The 14,873-nt window shown below is 34.4% G+C and overlaps 2 protein-coding genes across 6 annotated transcripts in view; one reads left to right on the forward strand and one right to left on the reverse strand.

Annotated features, from left to right (window-relative positions):
- Nucleotides 1–1,884, forward strand: part of LOC142339327 (ubiquinone biosynthesis protein COQ4 homolog, mitochondrial-like) — a 549,842-nt gene extending 547,958 nt beyond the window's left edge. The window contains exon 2 of the mRNA XM_075389299.1: nucleotides 1,077–1,884. Within this exon, the coding sequence (XP_075245414.1) occupies nucleotides 1,082–1,864 (783 nt within the window). The 5' untranslated portion in view covers nucleotides 1,077–1,081 and the 3' untranslated portion in view covers nucleotides 1,865–1,884. The remainder of the gene's footprint in view (nucleotides 1–1,076) is intronic.
- A 172-nt stretch (nucleotides 1,885–2,056) lies between these two features.
- LOC142339326 (uncharacterized) overlaps nucleotides 2,057–14,873 on the reverse strand; it is a 116,068-nt gene continuing 103,251 nt past the window's right edge. For 4 of the 5 annotated variants that reach the window (XM_075389293.1, XM_075389296.1, XM_075389295.1 and 1 more), the window contains 5 exons: nucleotides 11,381–11,451; nucleotides 10,773–10,867; nucleotides 7,522–7,731; nucleotides 2,679–2,921; nucleotides 2,057–2,315 (listed from right to left, as the gene is read on the reverse strand). In XM_075389293.1, the coding sequence (XP_075245408.1) occupies nucleotides 2,191–2,315; nucleotides 2,679–2,921; nucleotides 7,522–7,731; nucleotides 10,773–10,867; nucleotides 11,381–11,451 (744 nt within the window). In that variant the 3' untranslated portion in view covers nucleotides 2,057–2,190. Of the gene's footprint in view, nucleotides 2,320–2,678; nucleotides 2,922–7,521; nucleotides 7,732–10,772; nucleotides 10,868–11,380; nucleotides 11,452–14,873 lie in introns of all 5 variants that reach the window. The other variant, XM_075389294.1, reaches the window with a different exon arrangement.

Below are 14,873 nucleotides of genomic sequence, written 5' to 3' on the forward strand. Positions count from 1 at the left end.
AGTCAGCCCAGTTTATACTGGAAGAACAGCTCCTCCTTAAGAGCGACAAAGGCCATGATCGATCTTTTCGAAATCAAATGAAACATCTCGAAAAATGCAATTGGATGACGCGACTCAATGCGTACATAGGCTATGTTGTCCCCATAGCAACCTATGCTTTGCAAGCATGGCTACCGAATAAAGCTGGCATGCAAGATTTTGAAGGTGTTCAACAAATTGCAACGAAATGGATCTTCGAGTCGTTGAGACCTTACAAAGATAGCCTAAAACGGGGTCCAACTTTTCAACCTGGTGTCTAACGGCCAAAAAATATGGAATTGCAATGAACAAATCAACTCTGACAAAACTATACTGGCAAGTCTTTGATTTCAACTCCAACCAAGAAAACAAATGTGCATGTAGAATCCTATGTACATGTGGAAACTGTTATCCCATGAGTAAAAATCAGTCAAACTTAAACTGGACCAACAAACTGGGTGGAAACCCTTAAAGCTTGTTCTAAATCCTTTTCGACTACTACCAATCCCCATGCTTCTTCCTGCGCCGATTACCACAATTACCGCGAAGCACTGAAGAAACTTAAATACGATTATCGGGTTGTCCAAATAGAGACCAGTAGCTTTAACCTACCTTTGTTTGCATGCAACGATGATGGACCCTCTGTTACCAAGCTAATAAAACTGCGCGCCAAACGCAATGATTTATACCGCAACTCTAAATTATATACGCTTAAAATTGTTTTGTGCTACTCGAAGCTCATTTTTTCTCAGGGGCTGCAGAAAGCTGTCCTGATATAGAAAATTCTGCAACGCTAATAGTGGAGGAGGCGGCATTGAACGTATCTTTATCCGTATTCCTGTTTTGTAACCTGTATGTTTTATAACTGTTTTATACCAGATGTTTGACTACTGTTAAAATTTATATATGTATGTAGAAGTTGACGTGTTGCCCTCGAGTTGACCGCCTACTCTTTTAGGGGAGGGGCTTTCTTTCAATTTACGGTTTTACAGAACATACTATTCTAAACGTATATGGATGGGTTTCTTACGGAAAGTATGCAATTTGTTTGTTTTCAGATGATATGAGCAGACTGAAAGAGTTTCATTATAAATTTTGTCCTATTGTAAGGTCCATATTTGTTTCTGCCCGAAAAAACCAAACAAGTTGGGAAGAATGTCATGGTATAAATTTTCGGCCGACAAATAACCTTCAGAAAGTGACTCTTGGAGCTGGTGCAGCCTTGATTGCTACACTTAATCCTTTGAGAGCAGATATGGTAAATGCATTAAATGAAACAACGGGGTTAAGAGCTGCAAAGATGTTGCACAGTAAAATGATGAATGACGCCACAGGTAGACAAATTTTGGAACAGAAGCCAAGACTTACTTCAGAGAGTTTATCTTTGACGGAACTGGCTAAGATGGAAGACAACACATTGGGTAAAAGCTACTGGTCCTGGTTAAATAAAAACGGAGTGACTCCTGATACAAGACAAAATGTCCATTATGTTGAAGACCCGCAACTTGCATATGTCATCCAAAGATACAGAGAAATTCATGACTTTTACCACGTGTTACTGGAACTTGATATCGATTTGCTGGGCGAATCAGTCGTGAAAGCATTTGAAGCTGTGCAAACGGGCTTTCCAATGTGCTACCTGGGTATTTTAGGAGGTGTACCGAATATACCGAGGCATCAAAGAAATGACTATTTTACCAAATATCTGCCGTGGGCATTGCAAACTGGTGCTAAAGCAAAACTGTTAATGAATTATAAATTTGAAAATATGCTCGATGAAAATATCAATGATTTACGGAACAAATTACTCATTGAAAGGTTTGATGAATGGGTTTTGAAACGTTAATTGAAATTTTTTGAACCTTAGTCTTTGTAGCGTTTGTAGGAAGATACCTTTGTTCAGTTTTCCGTTAGGCCGCTGTTTATAGATTCAAATCAATCACTTGTACATATTAGTTGAGTCCTTTTTTGCAGTCTTTCTTTGTTAAGTTTATAAAGTTCCTGAGTGATAACTATGCTAGGCAAAAAAACGACAAGATCAGATTTAAAAGTTTAATGTCAAATCGAATTTTAACAATGTAACATAATTAATTCAAACTTGCAATTCCTCAATATGATAAAAATAAATTCATGTTGTACAAATAGTTTCTTTTGAAAAGGGTCCTTGTATGGTCATTGAATTCTCCATTGCTGAATGCAATGATCTGAAGCGGGTGAGACGATGAGACAGTTATCGTTGATAAGTTCAACTTCTGATATTTTTGTTTGGAAGGATTTCTCTTCCACTAGTTTTGGGGCTACCTGAAAACATTCCAATCGAGTTCATCATTTGAAATTATCTATTGTTAGGTACATTTGCAGTCGGATTAAGTTTTGAAACTGAAAAATAATGTTCAGTTGTACTAAATTGTTAGTTTTAAGTTTGTTGCTTAAGCCTGGTTTTGCTTATTTTCTGCAGTGCGCTTGAATTAAAGTGTCTTTCGTTTGTCTAATTTGTTCTTAACAGGGGGGGGGGGGGGGGGGGGGGTACAAGAAATACTAAGTTTAATTTGAAAAAGGATGTAGTTTACTTCATTTTTCCATATTTTAATTTTTATACAACTGCAATCTTTGTGTCGGATGATACTACCTACCCAGAAGTAAACAATTGACAGTATTACTGACTTTGTTTGATGACGTCAAGCACGGGTAAGTTGCCAAGAGGACATTGCCTTTGTCTGTTCCTGCAGCGATAATGCCTGTGTGTCTGCTGACGGATACTATGGAGTAGGTAGAGGTGTTGTTGGGAGGGGGTGGCTGTTCAAACAGGCCACTTGTGTTGTACTCGTATTTACAATGGATAGACATCCACTCCACACTTCGCATCTCACTGTCCATCCATTGCTCACCCGTGCCTGCATTCCCTATTATAGACAAAATGTACCCTAGTAGAGGCCTCGACTTAATGAGAAGACTTAATTATAAGGTTAATATCGACTTCAATTACATGGTTGAGCACCCTAGTTAAAGCCTAGACAAGTTTCATATCATATATCGGCATATCTACCACTAGCTTCCATACATATCTCTCGGTGAGGGTCTTTTCACAAGTCGAGGCATCACTAGGGTATCTAGAATTTTACATTTTTAAAATGAATTCAGTAATTCGGGCATTGTAACAGCTATGATTGAATTTATGCAGAGGCATTCTGGATTTCTCTAGAGATGAATCTACTGATAGCATCAGTTGTTTAAACACTTCTCTTTCAGCATGTAACCACAGTACAGCCTCTATGCGTTCCAGTTAAGCAAAATTATCATTAAAGACTTCAAATGTTATCAGCGCTTATTATATACCCACTGTAATCAATTTTGTATTGTATGCCTATGCAATCACATGAAGCAGACTAGGGCAACTTAGAGAACAATTTTTTCGGTCACTACAACGTCCAGGCCGAGAGCTTAGCTTGAAAAAATTGAACTTAGACTTTCACTACTTGTTCCGACCCCTCTGGAGGGGGTGAGGAACTATACTGAAACGGGTTTTTTTTGTTCAGACAATTTTGGCCGATGGATATATTCATCGTAGAGAGTTGAGACTGGTATCATTAGGAAGCTTCTCCAGCGTAGAATGTGGAATTAGAAAGATTTTTTGATTTTCGTTTTTGACAGGGAGATATCGAGGTTTAAACTTTCGAGAAAATAGAGTGAATTCCGCTGATTTCATTCACTTTTTCGGAATTTTTGACTAAAATTTCGCCAATTTTGATAAATATTAATAAAATTTTTCAAGAAAATGTTGCTGATTTTACGTTTAAAGATAAAATATATTGTCGGCTATTTTCATTGAATTTTTTTGTCACAAATTCCGGCTAAATATTTCACAGTATTCAGACTTTTTCATCAAAAACAGCACGAAATAGGTTTCTTTAGTTCACTTTGACTAAATTTGCAGGAAGTAAACACTCAAACACCACTAAAATGATCTTTGTAAACTCACAAGGGGGCTATTTCTATTTCAACTTCCTTTGCGAGCGCTCCGTAATTAAAATTTTCCGTTTTTTGCTAACTCTTTGATTATAAAAAAACGCCGCATTTATTTTTGATTTGTTAACTAACAAAATATCTATAATATTAAAAAAAATTAAGTGTTCTTAATAGACGAACAGCATTAGCAGAGCTAGTTCTACCAATCTTGTACTTATAATCCAAAAATAATTGGGATTGTAATCAGTTGTTCTTTTTTTTGAAAAAAAATTCGATCTTTTTTATATGTTTAATTAACAGAACATTTCAAATGAAAGCTCACTAGTGATAGGCTGAATTCATTTCCTAATTAGCTCTAAATTATTGTATCTAGTTTTTGCTTGAAAGCTTACGGTCGTTTTGACTTTTAAGATTTTTTGATTTTTAAAAATAACGGCTTATTGAAATTTCCCTCCATTTTTCTCGTCATTTGGTCAATTTTTAGCTTAGTGTCAGCAATGAAAAAAGGTTCTTCTGTCTACTGAATTCAAATTCAATCTTTTTTGCGGTTTCACACCTTAAGGTATGGTTTTCTGGTTTCGATACTACTAGATTTCATAGTTTTATTTTCAGGTATTTGCTCATTTTTAACGTTTTCTAGTTTTGTCACATTAGCACGTTATTGACAGTGCATATATCACATTATTTGCGTTGATGTTAAGGTACAATTGATAATACTAAAATCCTTAAGGATATAGGCTCTGGTTTTAACTGCATCGACAATACATTCTCGTATGAAATTTCCTGTACAATGAACCGGTTTCATTGGTTTTTCATGAAAGTATAGATGGGCTGATGTTCTGATGTTAGTAGATAGCTGATGGCTTCCATAATTTTGAAAACAATTGTTTTCCAAAACTAAAAAACACTTTAACTTCGCAATTATGTTCCTTTTATTGTCTGTTTGTTACCTAGTCTCGTTAATTACAGGCCAAATATGACATTTTTGTTCACAGGGAAGGGTGTCAAAGGGATTGGTGTCACAAAATCTAATGTTTTCAAAGAATTGGTTATGACTTTACTGGCTTCTACACGGGTTTTTCACACAAAAAAAGTAAATCAATTTTTGATTTGTCATATTTTACGTTCTTTTTGTAGAGGTAAGATATTCTGGATAATTGCAGGTCTCAAGCGCTTCCTTTGGAAGAATAAATGAACCTATTTAATTTCTTCATTTCGTAATTAATGGCTTTCATGTCTTCGGAAATTTTTTTTTTGAAAAAAAGTATTGATTAATTTAGTCTTTTTTCTGTTTTGTCTACTTGTTACCTCGTTTCATTAATGAGAGCTCGCATAATACCTTATCGGTGTTTGGAGAAGGTGCAATAGAAAATATTTTGAGGGCCAAAGTATCGCTTGAGGGCTTCAAAAGCTTTTTATGACAAAAATTAACTGATTATTGTTTGTTGTCTATTGTTGTTCTTTCTGTAACCGCATAAAAATTGAATACCGACTGTTCTTAATTCCCATCTTTAGAAACACTGGTAACCGTAAACCTTTGGGATATTTAGACGATTTCTAATGGTTTGCATTACTTTGGAATTAATTCTTTTTAAAAAAAAAATAAGCGAATTTTTCAAATTTACAGTTTTTGTTCTTTATTGTCTAATTGTTGCCAAGCCCTATTATGGACTGGTCCCAGATCTTTTCTGATGAATTATAAGTTATTTTGTTGAGTTTCAGTTTTATCTGACGCTATTTTATTTTGTTTTTGTTATTAAGTTTTTTAAGTTTTTTAAAACGGAGATAAATTTTTTGATTAAATAATGTTTGTTGCCGTTGTTTGATTTTGCTGTTCGTCTTGGCTCGCTTTCTTTATACTGACATACTTTATACTGACATATCTCATCAATCTATTGCATCATTTTTTACTCCACTGAGTTATTTGCTTTTGAGGCTATCTTTTCGTTCATACACCAGTTTTTTAATACTTGAATTTTTGGGGTTTTCTACCTGTTCCTCTTTTGGTAGACAATTTTGCCAAAATGGTGGATAAGCAGGGTCGGAACCTTATGTGCGATCGCACATTACCGAGAATCCTCGTTTAAGTTTAAGCTCAATTTTTCAAACTAAGAAATCTAACTTTTGACACTTAAATCTGGAAATATGGAATTATCTGGCGTTATTGTTGTCTCTGATCTTAAAGTTGCACCAAAAACGGTCTATTGGGCCAAAAGATTTCAACAGTGACGATGAATTGGAGGAAAAGTTGGTTGAAATTGATGAAAAACTAGCAAAATTGGTGAAAACTTTTCATTTACTAATCAGCAAAATTGTACTCTTAACTTCAAATTAAAATGAAATTCAACACTTTTGCAACCTTTTATTCTCTAAATACGTTAGAACAAAATCTTAGTCCCCCTCGGGCCCCTCGTTCCCAGCACTCGGGATACTAAGATTTTGTTTTAGCCCTCAAAAAGAAATAGCAAAATATCAATGAACACTCTAATCTGTCAAACGAAACTTTTGCATCAAGATTTAAGACCGAATGTGGTCGAAATAACGTTAAGTCGAGCAAGAATATTTAGAAGTATATTGCTTAACATTACTATAGACATAATTTAAAACGCTAAAAACACTTGATTTTTCGATAACAGCGGAGTGCGAAGGGCAGCTGGTAAGAGAAGCCAGCGATGCAAGAACGAATGGATTGAAGGGAGTTCAGTGGAACAGTTAAGGCGGTGGTTATAATACTACTGAACAGTGAGTATCATAATTCAGTTAACTTGCATTAAGAGAAATCAACAAGAAAATCCTTTCAGAAAGGTAAAATTAGTTCGCTAATTGAAATCGATTGTTCTTTTACATGAATTAAAAATTTGGCACCTAACATACTTTTGATATCAAACTTAAATTGTAATAGCATACTTGTTTTAAAACACTTTTAAAACTTGTGCAAATTCTGAACGAGCTGGCATTTAATTCATATAAAAATTCCCCTCAGGTTTGCTTTTTACCGCCAAAGTGCCACTATTTAAGTTTTATTATATTATTAGCAACACAAACTTTTCATGGATATGTGTCTTCGACAGAATTCTCGAAAAAATACATTTAAAAAGCAAGTAAAATTTGAAAAAGTCTGGAATGAATTAGGTTGTTAGTCCATGTTTGCAAAAGTGCAATTAAATTCCACACATAATTTGGCTAGCAAGAAACAAATAGCTGTTTAAGGAAAATTAAAGCAAATATTAAATCTCACAATATAAAGCAAATATTAAATCTCACAATATAAAAACATTAATTCAACAGTAGCTCAGGCGCTTTAGAAATTTAATTGTTTGAAGGAAACAAAACGTTTAAATGGAATTAAGTAGGATTATACCGGGTTGCAAGTTAATATAAAAATTTTGCTGTGCTCTTTTTTATTTTCATGAAAAATATAGTCAACCATGTGATTATAAATTTACTTTAAAAAAAGAAAACTATTGATCATTGGCCCTCAAATGAACCTTTATCGGAGCTTGCAGAGCTTTCTTATTTTGCATTGAAAATACGTACAGTATTTCAAGATCCCATCTTCTGTTAATGTTCTCACGATATATTGTCCCTGCCTCTTCTGCGTGCTCCAGTCTAATGACATGATAGATCCCCCAGATCCCTTAAGTTTGGCCAGCTCTTCGGGAGGTGTGCGCTCAAAATCTCGGAAGTCAGAAGCACGGAAGATGTACGTGTTCCCATCTTGACTACCCAGCGCCAAAGAGGAGTAATCTATAATCATTTTGATGTTTCAGTTCGTATTGCTTGAAAATAACTACAAAACACTTCAACAATTTGCTGAGGGTATGTACTTTTTTGGAGTAAAAAGCGACCGAAAAAAATTGGGCAAATTTCATATTTTAGTTACCGGCGACATATCCCTTTTAAACGGACTAAACTTTTTGCTGACATGAGAGTTGCTATTAATTTACGGTCTTATTAATTTCAAACTGTTTCAAACAAGTTACCGGGTATTTTTAACGCTGGAAGTTTTTCCAGAATTTTTAAACGTCTTTTTCCCCGTTAAAGTAAGTCAGTTTTTCCTTATTTTTGTCTGCAAGATAAAAATAATTCCCCGAAATGGACTAAACTCCTGATAACAATCATATACAATTTTCTGAAAATTATACTTGGAAAAAATGACCCCATGCTGTAAAGAGTTATAGAAAGGTCTTAGTGAACTCATACTGCTAATCTAGAATACGAATTAAAAGAAAATTGAGCTTTTTCACAGAAATGTAGAGAAAACGAAATGTTTTTATTTTTTTTACTATATTTCAAGAGGACAAAATTTTACAACAGAAGGGCTTAAAAGAGACAACTCTATTCTAATTTTGGAGGAACAAATGGGAAATCTACTAATTAAAACGTAGCCGGCGCGTTGCAGGAAAAAAGACGCCGTTGTCACGCTTGACGCACATCGGAATTGAAACAGAGAACAAGAAAGAACAGATAGAAATTAACAGTTTAACTATATGTAAAAACGTGCTCTAGTTTGGTGAGTTATTTCCTTTAGTTTCTGAGTTTACGCTTCAACTGAATTCATCCTCTAATTTGGAGGCTATAAAGATTAATATTAATACCAACTAGCAATTACTCAAATAAACTTTAACAACCTAATTTAGTATTACTTAATGACCGGGCTGTATCGGTTTATCCCATTTTCTACAATCCAAAAATTTGGCTTGCATTGGTGTGCTGAGATTTTTAGGATGCACCCCATGCATTAAGTTGCAATAGAGGACCTGAGCTTGCTTTAGTAGTTTTTAATGTGCAGAAACTACTATAAGGCCTAAATTCAAGGTGAAGAGGTCATTTTCTCTGTTTTTGATCCCTGAATGCAGCATTTTTTAAAATGTTTTTCTCAACTATCTTTAATTTTCTGTTATTATGGTTATTTTAAAAGTGGGCCATAGGTTATATGGTTTTTGTGTTATGGTAAACGTTTTTTATGCTGATGTTATTGGTTTGTTTGTTTGTTTTTGTTGTTTATGCAAACTTGAACACCAAAGTCAAAGCAATTTTTGCTTATTTTTTCAAGTTTCTAAAATGTTTTGACATTTTCAGTTGTTTCAATTTTACAGGGCAAGGAAACATTTTAAAACTTTTGAAATGTGTTAAGAGAATGTTTTTAACAACACAGTAACAATTTTGATGATCTGCTTAACAGTAATTTTTGCATCTTTTGGGTTGCTGGATAACTTTCAATGACCCAGATAAATTTTTGAGACTCTAAACATGACAAAATTCAACACATTTTTTTAACTTTTGTTTTTTTTTAATATGGTCTTTGATTTTGTTCTTTTTCAATTTCTTTTTTTTAATGGAGCAACAAATTTTTTAAAACTTAAAATTTATGGTAATGAACGGATGTTAGTATTACAGAAGCTATTTGTAAGTATTTTCAAGAATCTTTAGCAATCTTTAGCTTTGAATTTTTTCCTGTGATTAGATCAGTTACTGCCCGCTCTTTGGTTGGTACATAACCGGAATTTTTAGTAGCCTGCAGAGTAACCATTTTGTAGTTTTTGAAACGAAATTGCCAGTTTTGATTAAAATAGTGTTTTTGAACGTAAATAAACTATCAAGAATTTTCAAATTTTAAAAGAAAGTTTTGTTTGATTTTGTTTTTACTGCATTTTTCAATTTTTTAAGCTAAAATGGCCAGTTAATCGAAATTCTAGCTTGGTGCTGGCTTCTCGAATCATTTTTAACAACACATAAACGTTTCAGGGGACAGTAGTTGACTGTTTTGGTAAAATTCAGAATCTTGGTTGATTTTAAAAATAAGAACTTTATTGGTCAGCTCAGATTGACCATACCAGTTTGACTAGATTGAGTGATAAAAACAAATAAATTTGCTTGGTTACATAAAAGTCAGATCAGTTTATAATGCATTTTGATTTCACAAAAAAAATTAAATAAAAAAATCAAATTGCTTAAGTTTCACAAAGTTTGTATAGCAAATCTGAATTGCTAGTTTAAAAAAATTGACATTCTATACTTATATTTGACAAGAAAATTTTACAACGGCAGGCTTTCAAAAGGTGGAAAAAATACTAAACATGCCGAAAAGAACAATTTCATAGAGTTTTGATGTACTTTTGTCGGGAAATTGAAATGAACACATGAAGAATGAACTCAATTAATAACTCTGTGTTAATTATTTCTGATAATTCGATTTTTTGCGAGTTGTTTCTCTTCCGGTCTTTTTGGCGTCGCGTATTTTGCTCCGACACCTACATTTTTCCTTGATTAATGGTTTCACGTAGGATCCGGGAGAGTGGATTAAGGTAAACGAAAAAATTAAAGAAGCGAAACTTTGAGGTGAAATTAAAGAAGTGAAATATTTTTGTTGGAATTTTTTAATTAATTCACAAGTCGATTAATTTTTGCTGGAGTCTTAATGCAACTGCTTTTAATAGAGCAAGCAAAAATTGTCGGCCCCAAAAATCAGGCAACCATTAAATTCATCGTCTCTGTGGGGTCGAAGCAAAGCAGACAAGGGATTTGTTCGGTTTGTACCAAGAGTACGTTATACATCTCCCAGTTACAGCACGTGCCAGTGCATAGTAAATCGTAGTGTAAAATCATGTAAATTTAAAATTATAGCACTTGCGTTTGGGTATGCAATTAATTTGCACCCATTAAGGGGGGGGGGCACAAACGGAAAGGATCCCAATGATGATAAACAGTGAACGGAGCCATTAAGCATTGAAGTGTAGCTATAATTTGGGATCAAAACCCGGGTTTTATTTAACTCGGGAACTTACCGTTAGAGAATTTGATACAGTTGATTTTGGACTGTGCCACTTTGACCTTGACCTCTGAGCTTGTTGATTTGTCCTTCACCTTCACCAGAATCAAGCTAAAAAGGCAAATACGATTTTCCTTACATCTGAGTCTTCTGGTGAATATTTAAAACTTACATAGAAAGCTCAAGGCGTGAAGATTAAAATTGCCACTTAATTGTTTTAGACGCTGAATTATGATTCAGGAATATAAAAACTCTGGTTTTTAGGGTTAACATTTTTTCACTTTATGAGTTGCGCGTAAAAAGTTTAAGTCGAAACAGTCGTTAAGATTTGGAGCCAGGCTGAATGCGTTATCTGATATACCATGACTGAATCTGCGTGTTTTATTCATAATTGGTTTTTGAATGATTTTAGCTTCATCTGTGATCATCTATTAAGCACTTTGGCCATACTAATCATTTTCGTTGTCAGATTCACATCAAAAAATCCGTGTGGCATGCGCCCTCCATTTGAGTTAATGTTACAAATTCCCGCTACTGGCTGTCCTCTAATTGGATGGGACTAAATTACTTCATAGTTTCTCTCCTCTCATTGGATGAGACAAACATGCATTGGGTAGTATTTACCTGCCGTCTTTGGTGCCCATTGCAATAGTTGTGGCATCTTCGTGAATGTCAATGCACGTTGGGGCCGTATTCTAAAACATAGCTCAATTGTTCGGCATGTGAAGACTGTAATTGTAGCCTCTAGTAATGTAGTAACCGTTATTTAATAGATTATAGACTATAACAGGTGTTTATCCACTCTTTCAATAAGGGTAACTACGAGTTCAAATAACACTCGTTTAAAATTACTTTTAACCTTGAGGTCATAGTAAAGACTTCGGGTCACTTCTATGCATTCGGTATTGTTCTTCTTATATATGGTTAAAAATCATTTGCGGATTCCCATAAATTGTCTTAAGCACTGGATAAGAATAGATCACGCTCGCTTAAATACCACATACAGGGTTCATTATTGGCCAAATTTTAACATTAACAAAATGAAGAACGCTTTGTAGTTTTGACAGGCTAATCATAGTTAATATTATCAAATTATATTGGTAGTTTTGGTCTTCCTCTGACGACTTTGACCTATCAGTGAAGTTTTGCGGAGTCTGTTCACGCATACGTAAAACAATCGAGTCAAATGGCACCCCCTGCTTAAATTTCAACTCTATATTTAAATTTAACCCCATTGGAGTACACTGACAGGTGCTATATTGTGTCTTATCCACTACCTCATCAAATGCCCAGAAAAAAATTGATCCTCACAGCCCTGAAAAAAAAATAATTTGGACGTGAAAAGAACCACATTTTACCGGGATAAGCATTAATATATCCTCTAGATGAAACTCCCATTTGTAAATTCCTGAAACGGTGAGAAAAAAATTGCTGGCCGTCCTATGGCAATTAATACCAAACGTTAAAGCTCAACAAGAGCAGACGATGATTTATGATAATGCTTTGGGTATATCGGAATATATCGGATATAAAAAGTTGATTTGACATCATCACACCAGCATGTTTTATATTAAATTCTCACAAATTTCGTGAACCACAGTTTTTAATCGCAGTATTCACGCCGTTGTAAATTCTAAAAAGTTAACAAAAATGGCTGTACAGTCTTTCCTTGAAAAATACTACAAACATAATTTTTGAGTGACAGCGCACCGAGATCTGAACGGTCAAGAATTAATAGTGTACTTTAAATTTATAACTTGAGGTTCACATTATATATCATATTTATTTATAAAGAACTCTTGGGCTCCATTGTTTTGAGTAAATTGTTGTGTAAAAAAATTGGTGGGAAAGAAAAAGAGTCAATTGAAGTAAATAGATTTTTGTCAGCTATAGCCACATATGATCATCTTATGTAAGCAAAACATCTGTTGTCTCAAAATTTAAGTCTACAGTTTAAAAGACAATGTAATAAATGGATTTGTAATCGACGGCACCTCCCTGACTCAAAAAAACATGGAGAAGCAGATGAAGTCATGTCTAGTCCCAATCGAGAATCACTGGTTCTGACAATTTTTGCTATCATGAAAATAAAAGTAGGACAATGGGTGGAATCAAAATCATTTCCAGATGATATGTTTATAACTGCAAAGCTATAAGCTGAGCGTAGCGCTATTGCGGTGATCGTTGTTTCTATACAACCCAAAGAGGAGTATTGATGGAGCGTCTTTTTCGTCAATAATTTTTTGAAACGTATTTAAAACAATATAAAATGCCGAAGGTTAGAACTAGGTGTTTAGGTCAAACAGCAGAGGAGAGAGAGAGAGAGAGAGAGAGAGAGAGAGAGAGAGAGAGAGAGAACTGGAGGGAGAGTAGTTGTTTTTATCATACCCCTTTTTTGAGAGAGAGCGCGGAAAGTAAGTGTGAAAAACAATTCGATAAGGCAGCAAAACTTTTCCATCACGTGTATTTTTAGAGGTATTTATTAGTTTGTAGTTTTTCAGTTAAAAATGTTTCTTACAATTGTCTATGCTAGTAATAGTGTGCTTTGCAGCATTTTGACCATCTGAAGCACTTTCTACACTTTAAGATTCCATTTTCAGTGGCTTTTTTGAACAACCTTGCCATGTTCAAGCTTCTCTAGCAGTAAAATAAAGAGTTTTCGTATTATATCTGCTAGCAGTTTGGTGGTCTTTCAGATCGATTGATAAATATTATGAAGGGCTTCTGTTGAAGAAGATTGAGTAAAAATTTGAGCAAGTATTTGTGTTTTTTAAGTTTTTTTAATTTATGCTTCTCGCTGTCGTTTTCGTGGTCAATTCTTAGTTCAGAGCTATTCTACAATTTGTCACATTGAAGTGATACGTTAAGGTTATACATGCCATTTGGTAAAGGCTGCTCTCCTATCAAAGACAAGGAGAACTTTACATCACCCAGTTCGTTTCAGCGGTTTCAAATCTGTCTGGATATTGTGCTTTTGCAGTTAACTTTTGTGAGCTGGATTATCCGCTATGCTTAGCTTACCATTGCATTAATTGTTCCTCAATTTCTCCTGATAACTAATCGTTCAGTTTTGCTGAATAACAACTTACTTCTCTTGAATTAATCAAAATTTCAAATCAACAAGTAGTCGTAAAATCATGAATTTCTGAAGTATCTCCTAAACTGCAATTGCTAGGATCAAAAAAAAGTTTGTCTGCTTATGCACGCTGAGTAGGTCCACTGTTTGGTATAAGAACAATGAAAACAACTTGATCTATATTGATGGGCCCGGCTTTTATTTTTTTATTCTCAACCCTAATACATGGGAAAAATACAAAGGTTTGTATTTTTTGTAACCAAGTTCTTAGGTTTACCAATCAAAATCTGGAAGAAGCCCAGTCAACCAGTAAATGAAAGAAACCAGAATGAACAGTTTATCTGCTCTGCAACTCTACTTATTAAAACTTCGTTTCTATATGAAAACGTTGAGAATTTCAAAGCCAATTCTACTTTCAGTATGTCAAGGTAAAGATAGGCTGTACAATCACATAAGTTGATCTACAAAAGCAAGACACGGTAACAAGTAATATACTGCTCAAGTAGCGTGCTTCACTACGCACTGTATGTCAATTTATTCAGACAAAAATAACGAGTTTCAACTGATTTTTGGTAGTTTTCAAGCTCTATTCATACTGCCGTACAATTAAAAATCGCATCTCTGATTGGTTGTAGATCACTATGCTGTATGATACTTTGACTACACTGAGTTTGGGGTTCAGGTTTCCGTATACGGTGACCGCACTTTCTGAGTTGGTAAGAAAACTGAAAAATTCATCGAATCTGGCATATCAAAATGGGTACCTCTTGCTCCATTTGAGCTCAATTTGTGTGATTGTGAACACTTGAATACGTGACAATAATAGCGTAATTTGGGTTTGCGTTTCCTTTTAACTTCATGTCTGATGATTGCGTACTAATAATAGTTACTAAATATAAATGTTGCAGAAAGTGAACAAATCCATATAGCTTCGATAGAATGAAGCATTAAATTTTGCTTGTCATGCTATTCTAACTTTGCTGCTTGAAATGGCCTTGAAGCGCTATTCAATTTGGTTGTTGAATTTGTAAGCTCAGCCAC

Source organism: Convolutriloba macropyga, chromosome 5 (assembly GCF_964194025.1).
Source record: "Convolutriloba macropyga chromosome 5, txConMacr16.3, whole genome shotgun sequence".
Classification (NCBI taxonomy): Eukaryota; Metazoa; Xenacoelomorpha; order Acoela; family Convolutidae; genus Convolutriloba; species Convolutriloba macropyga.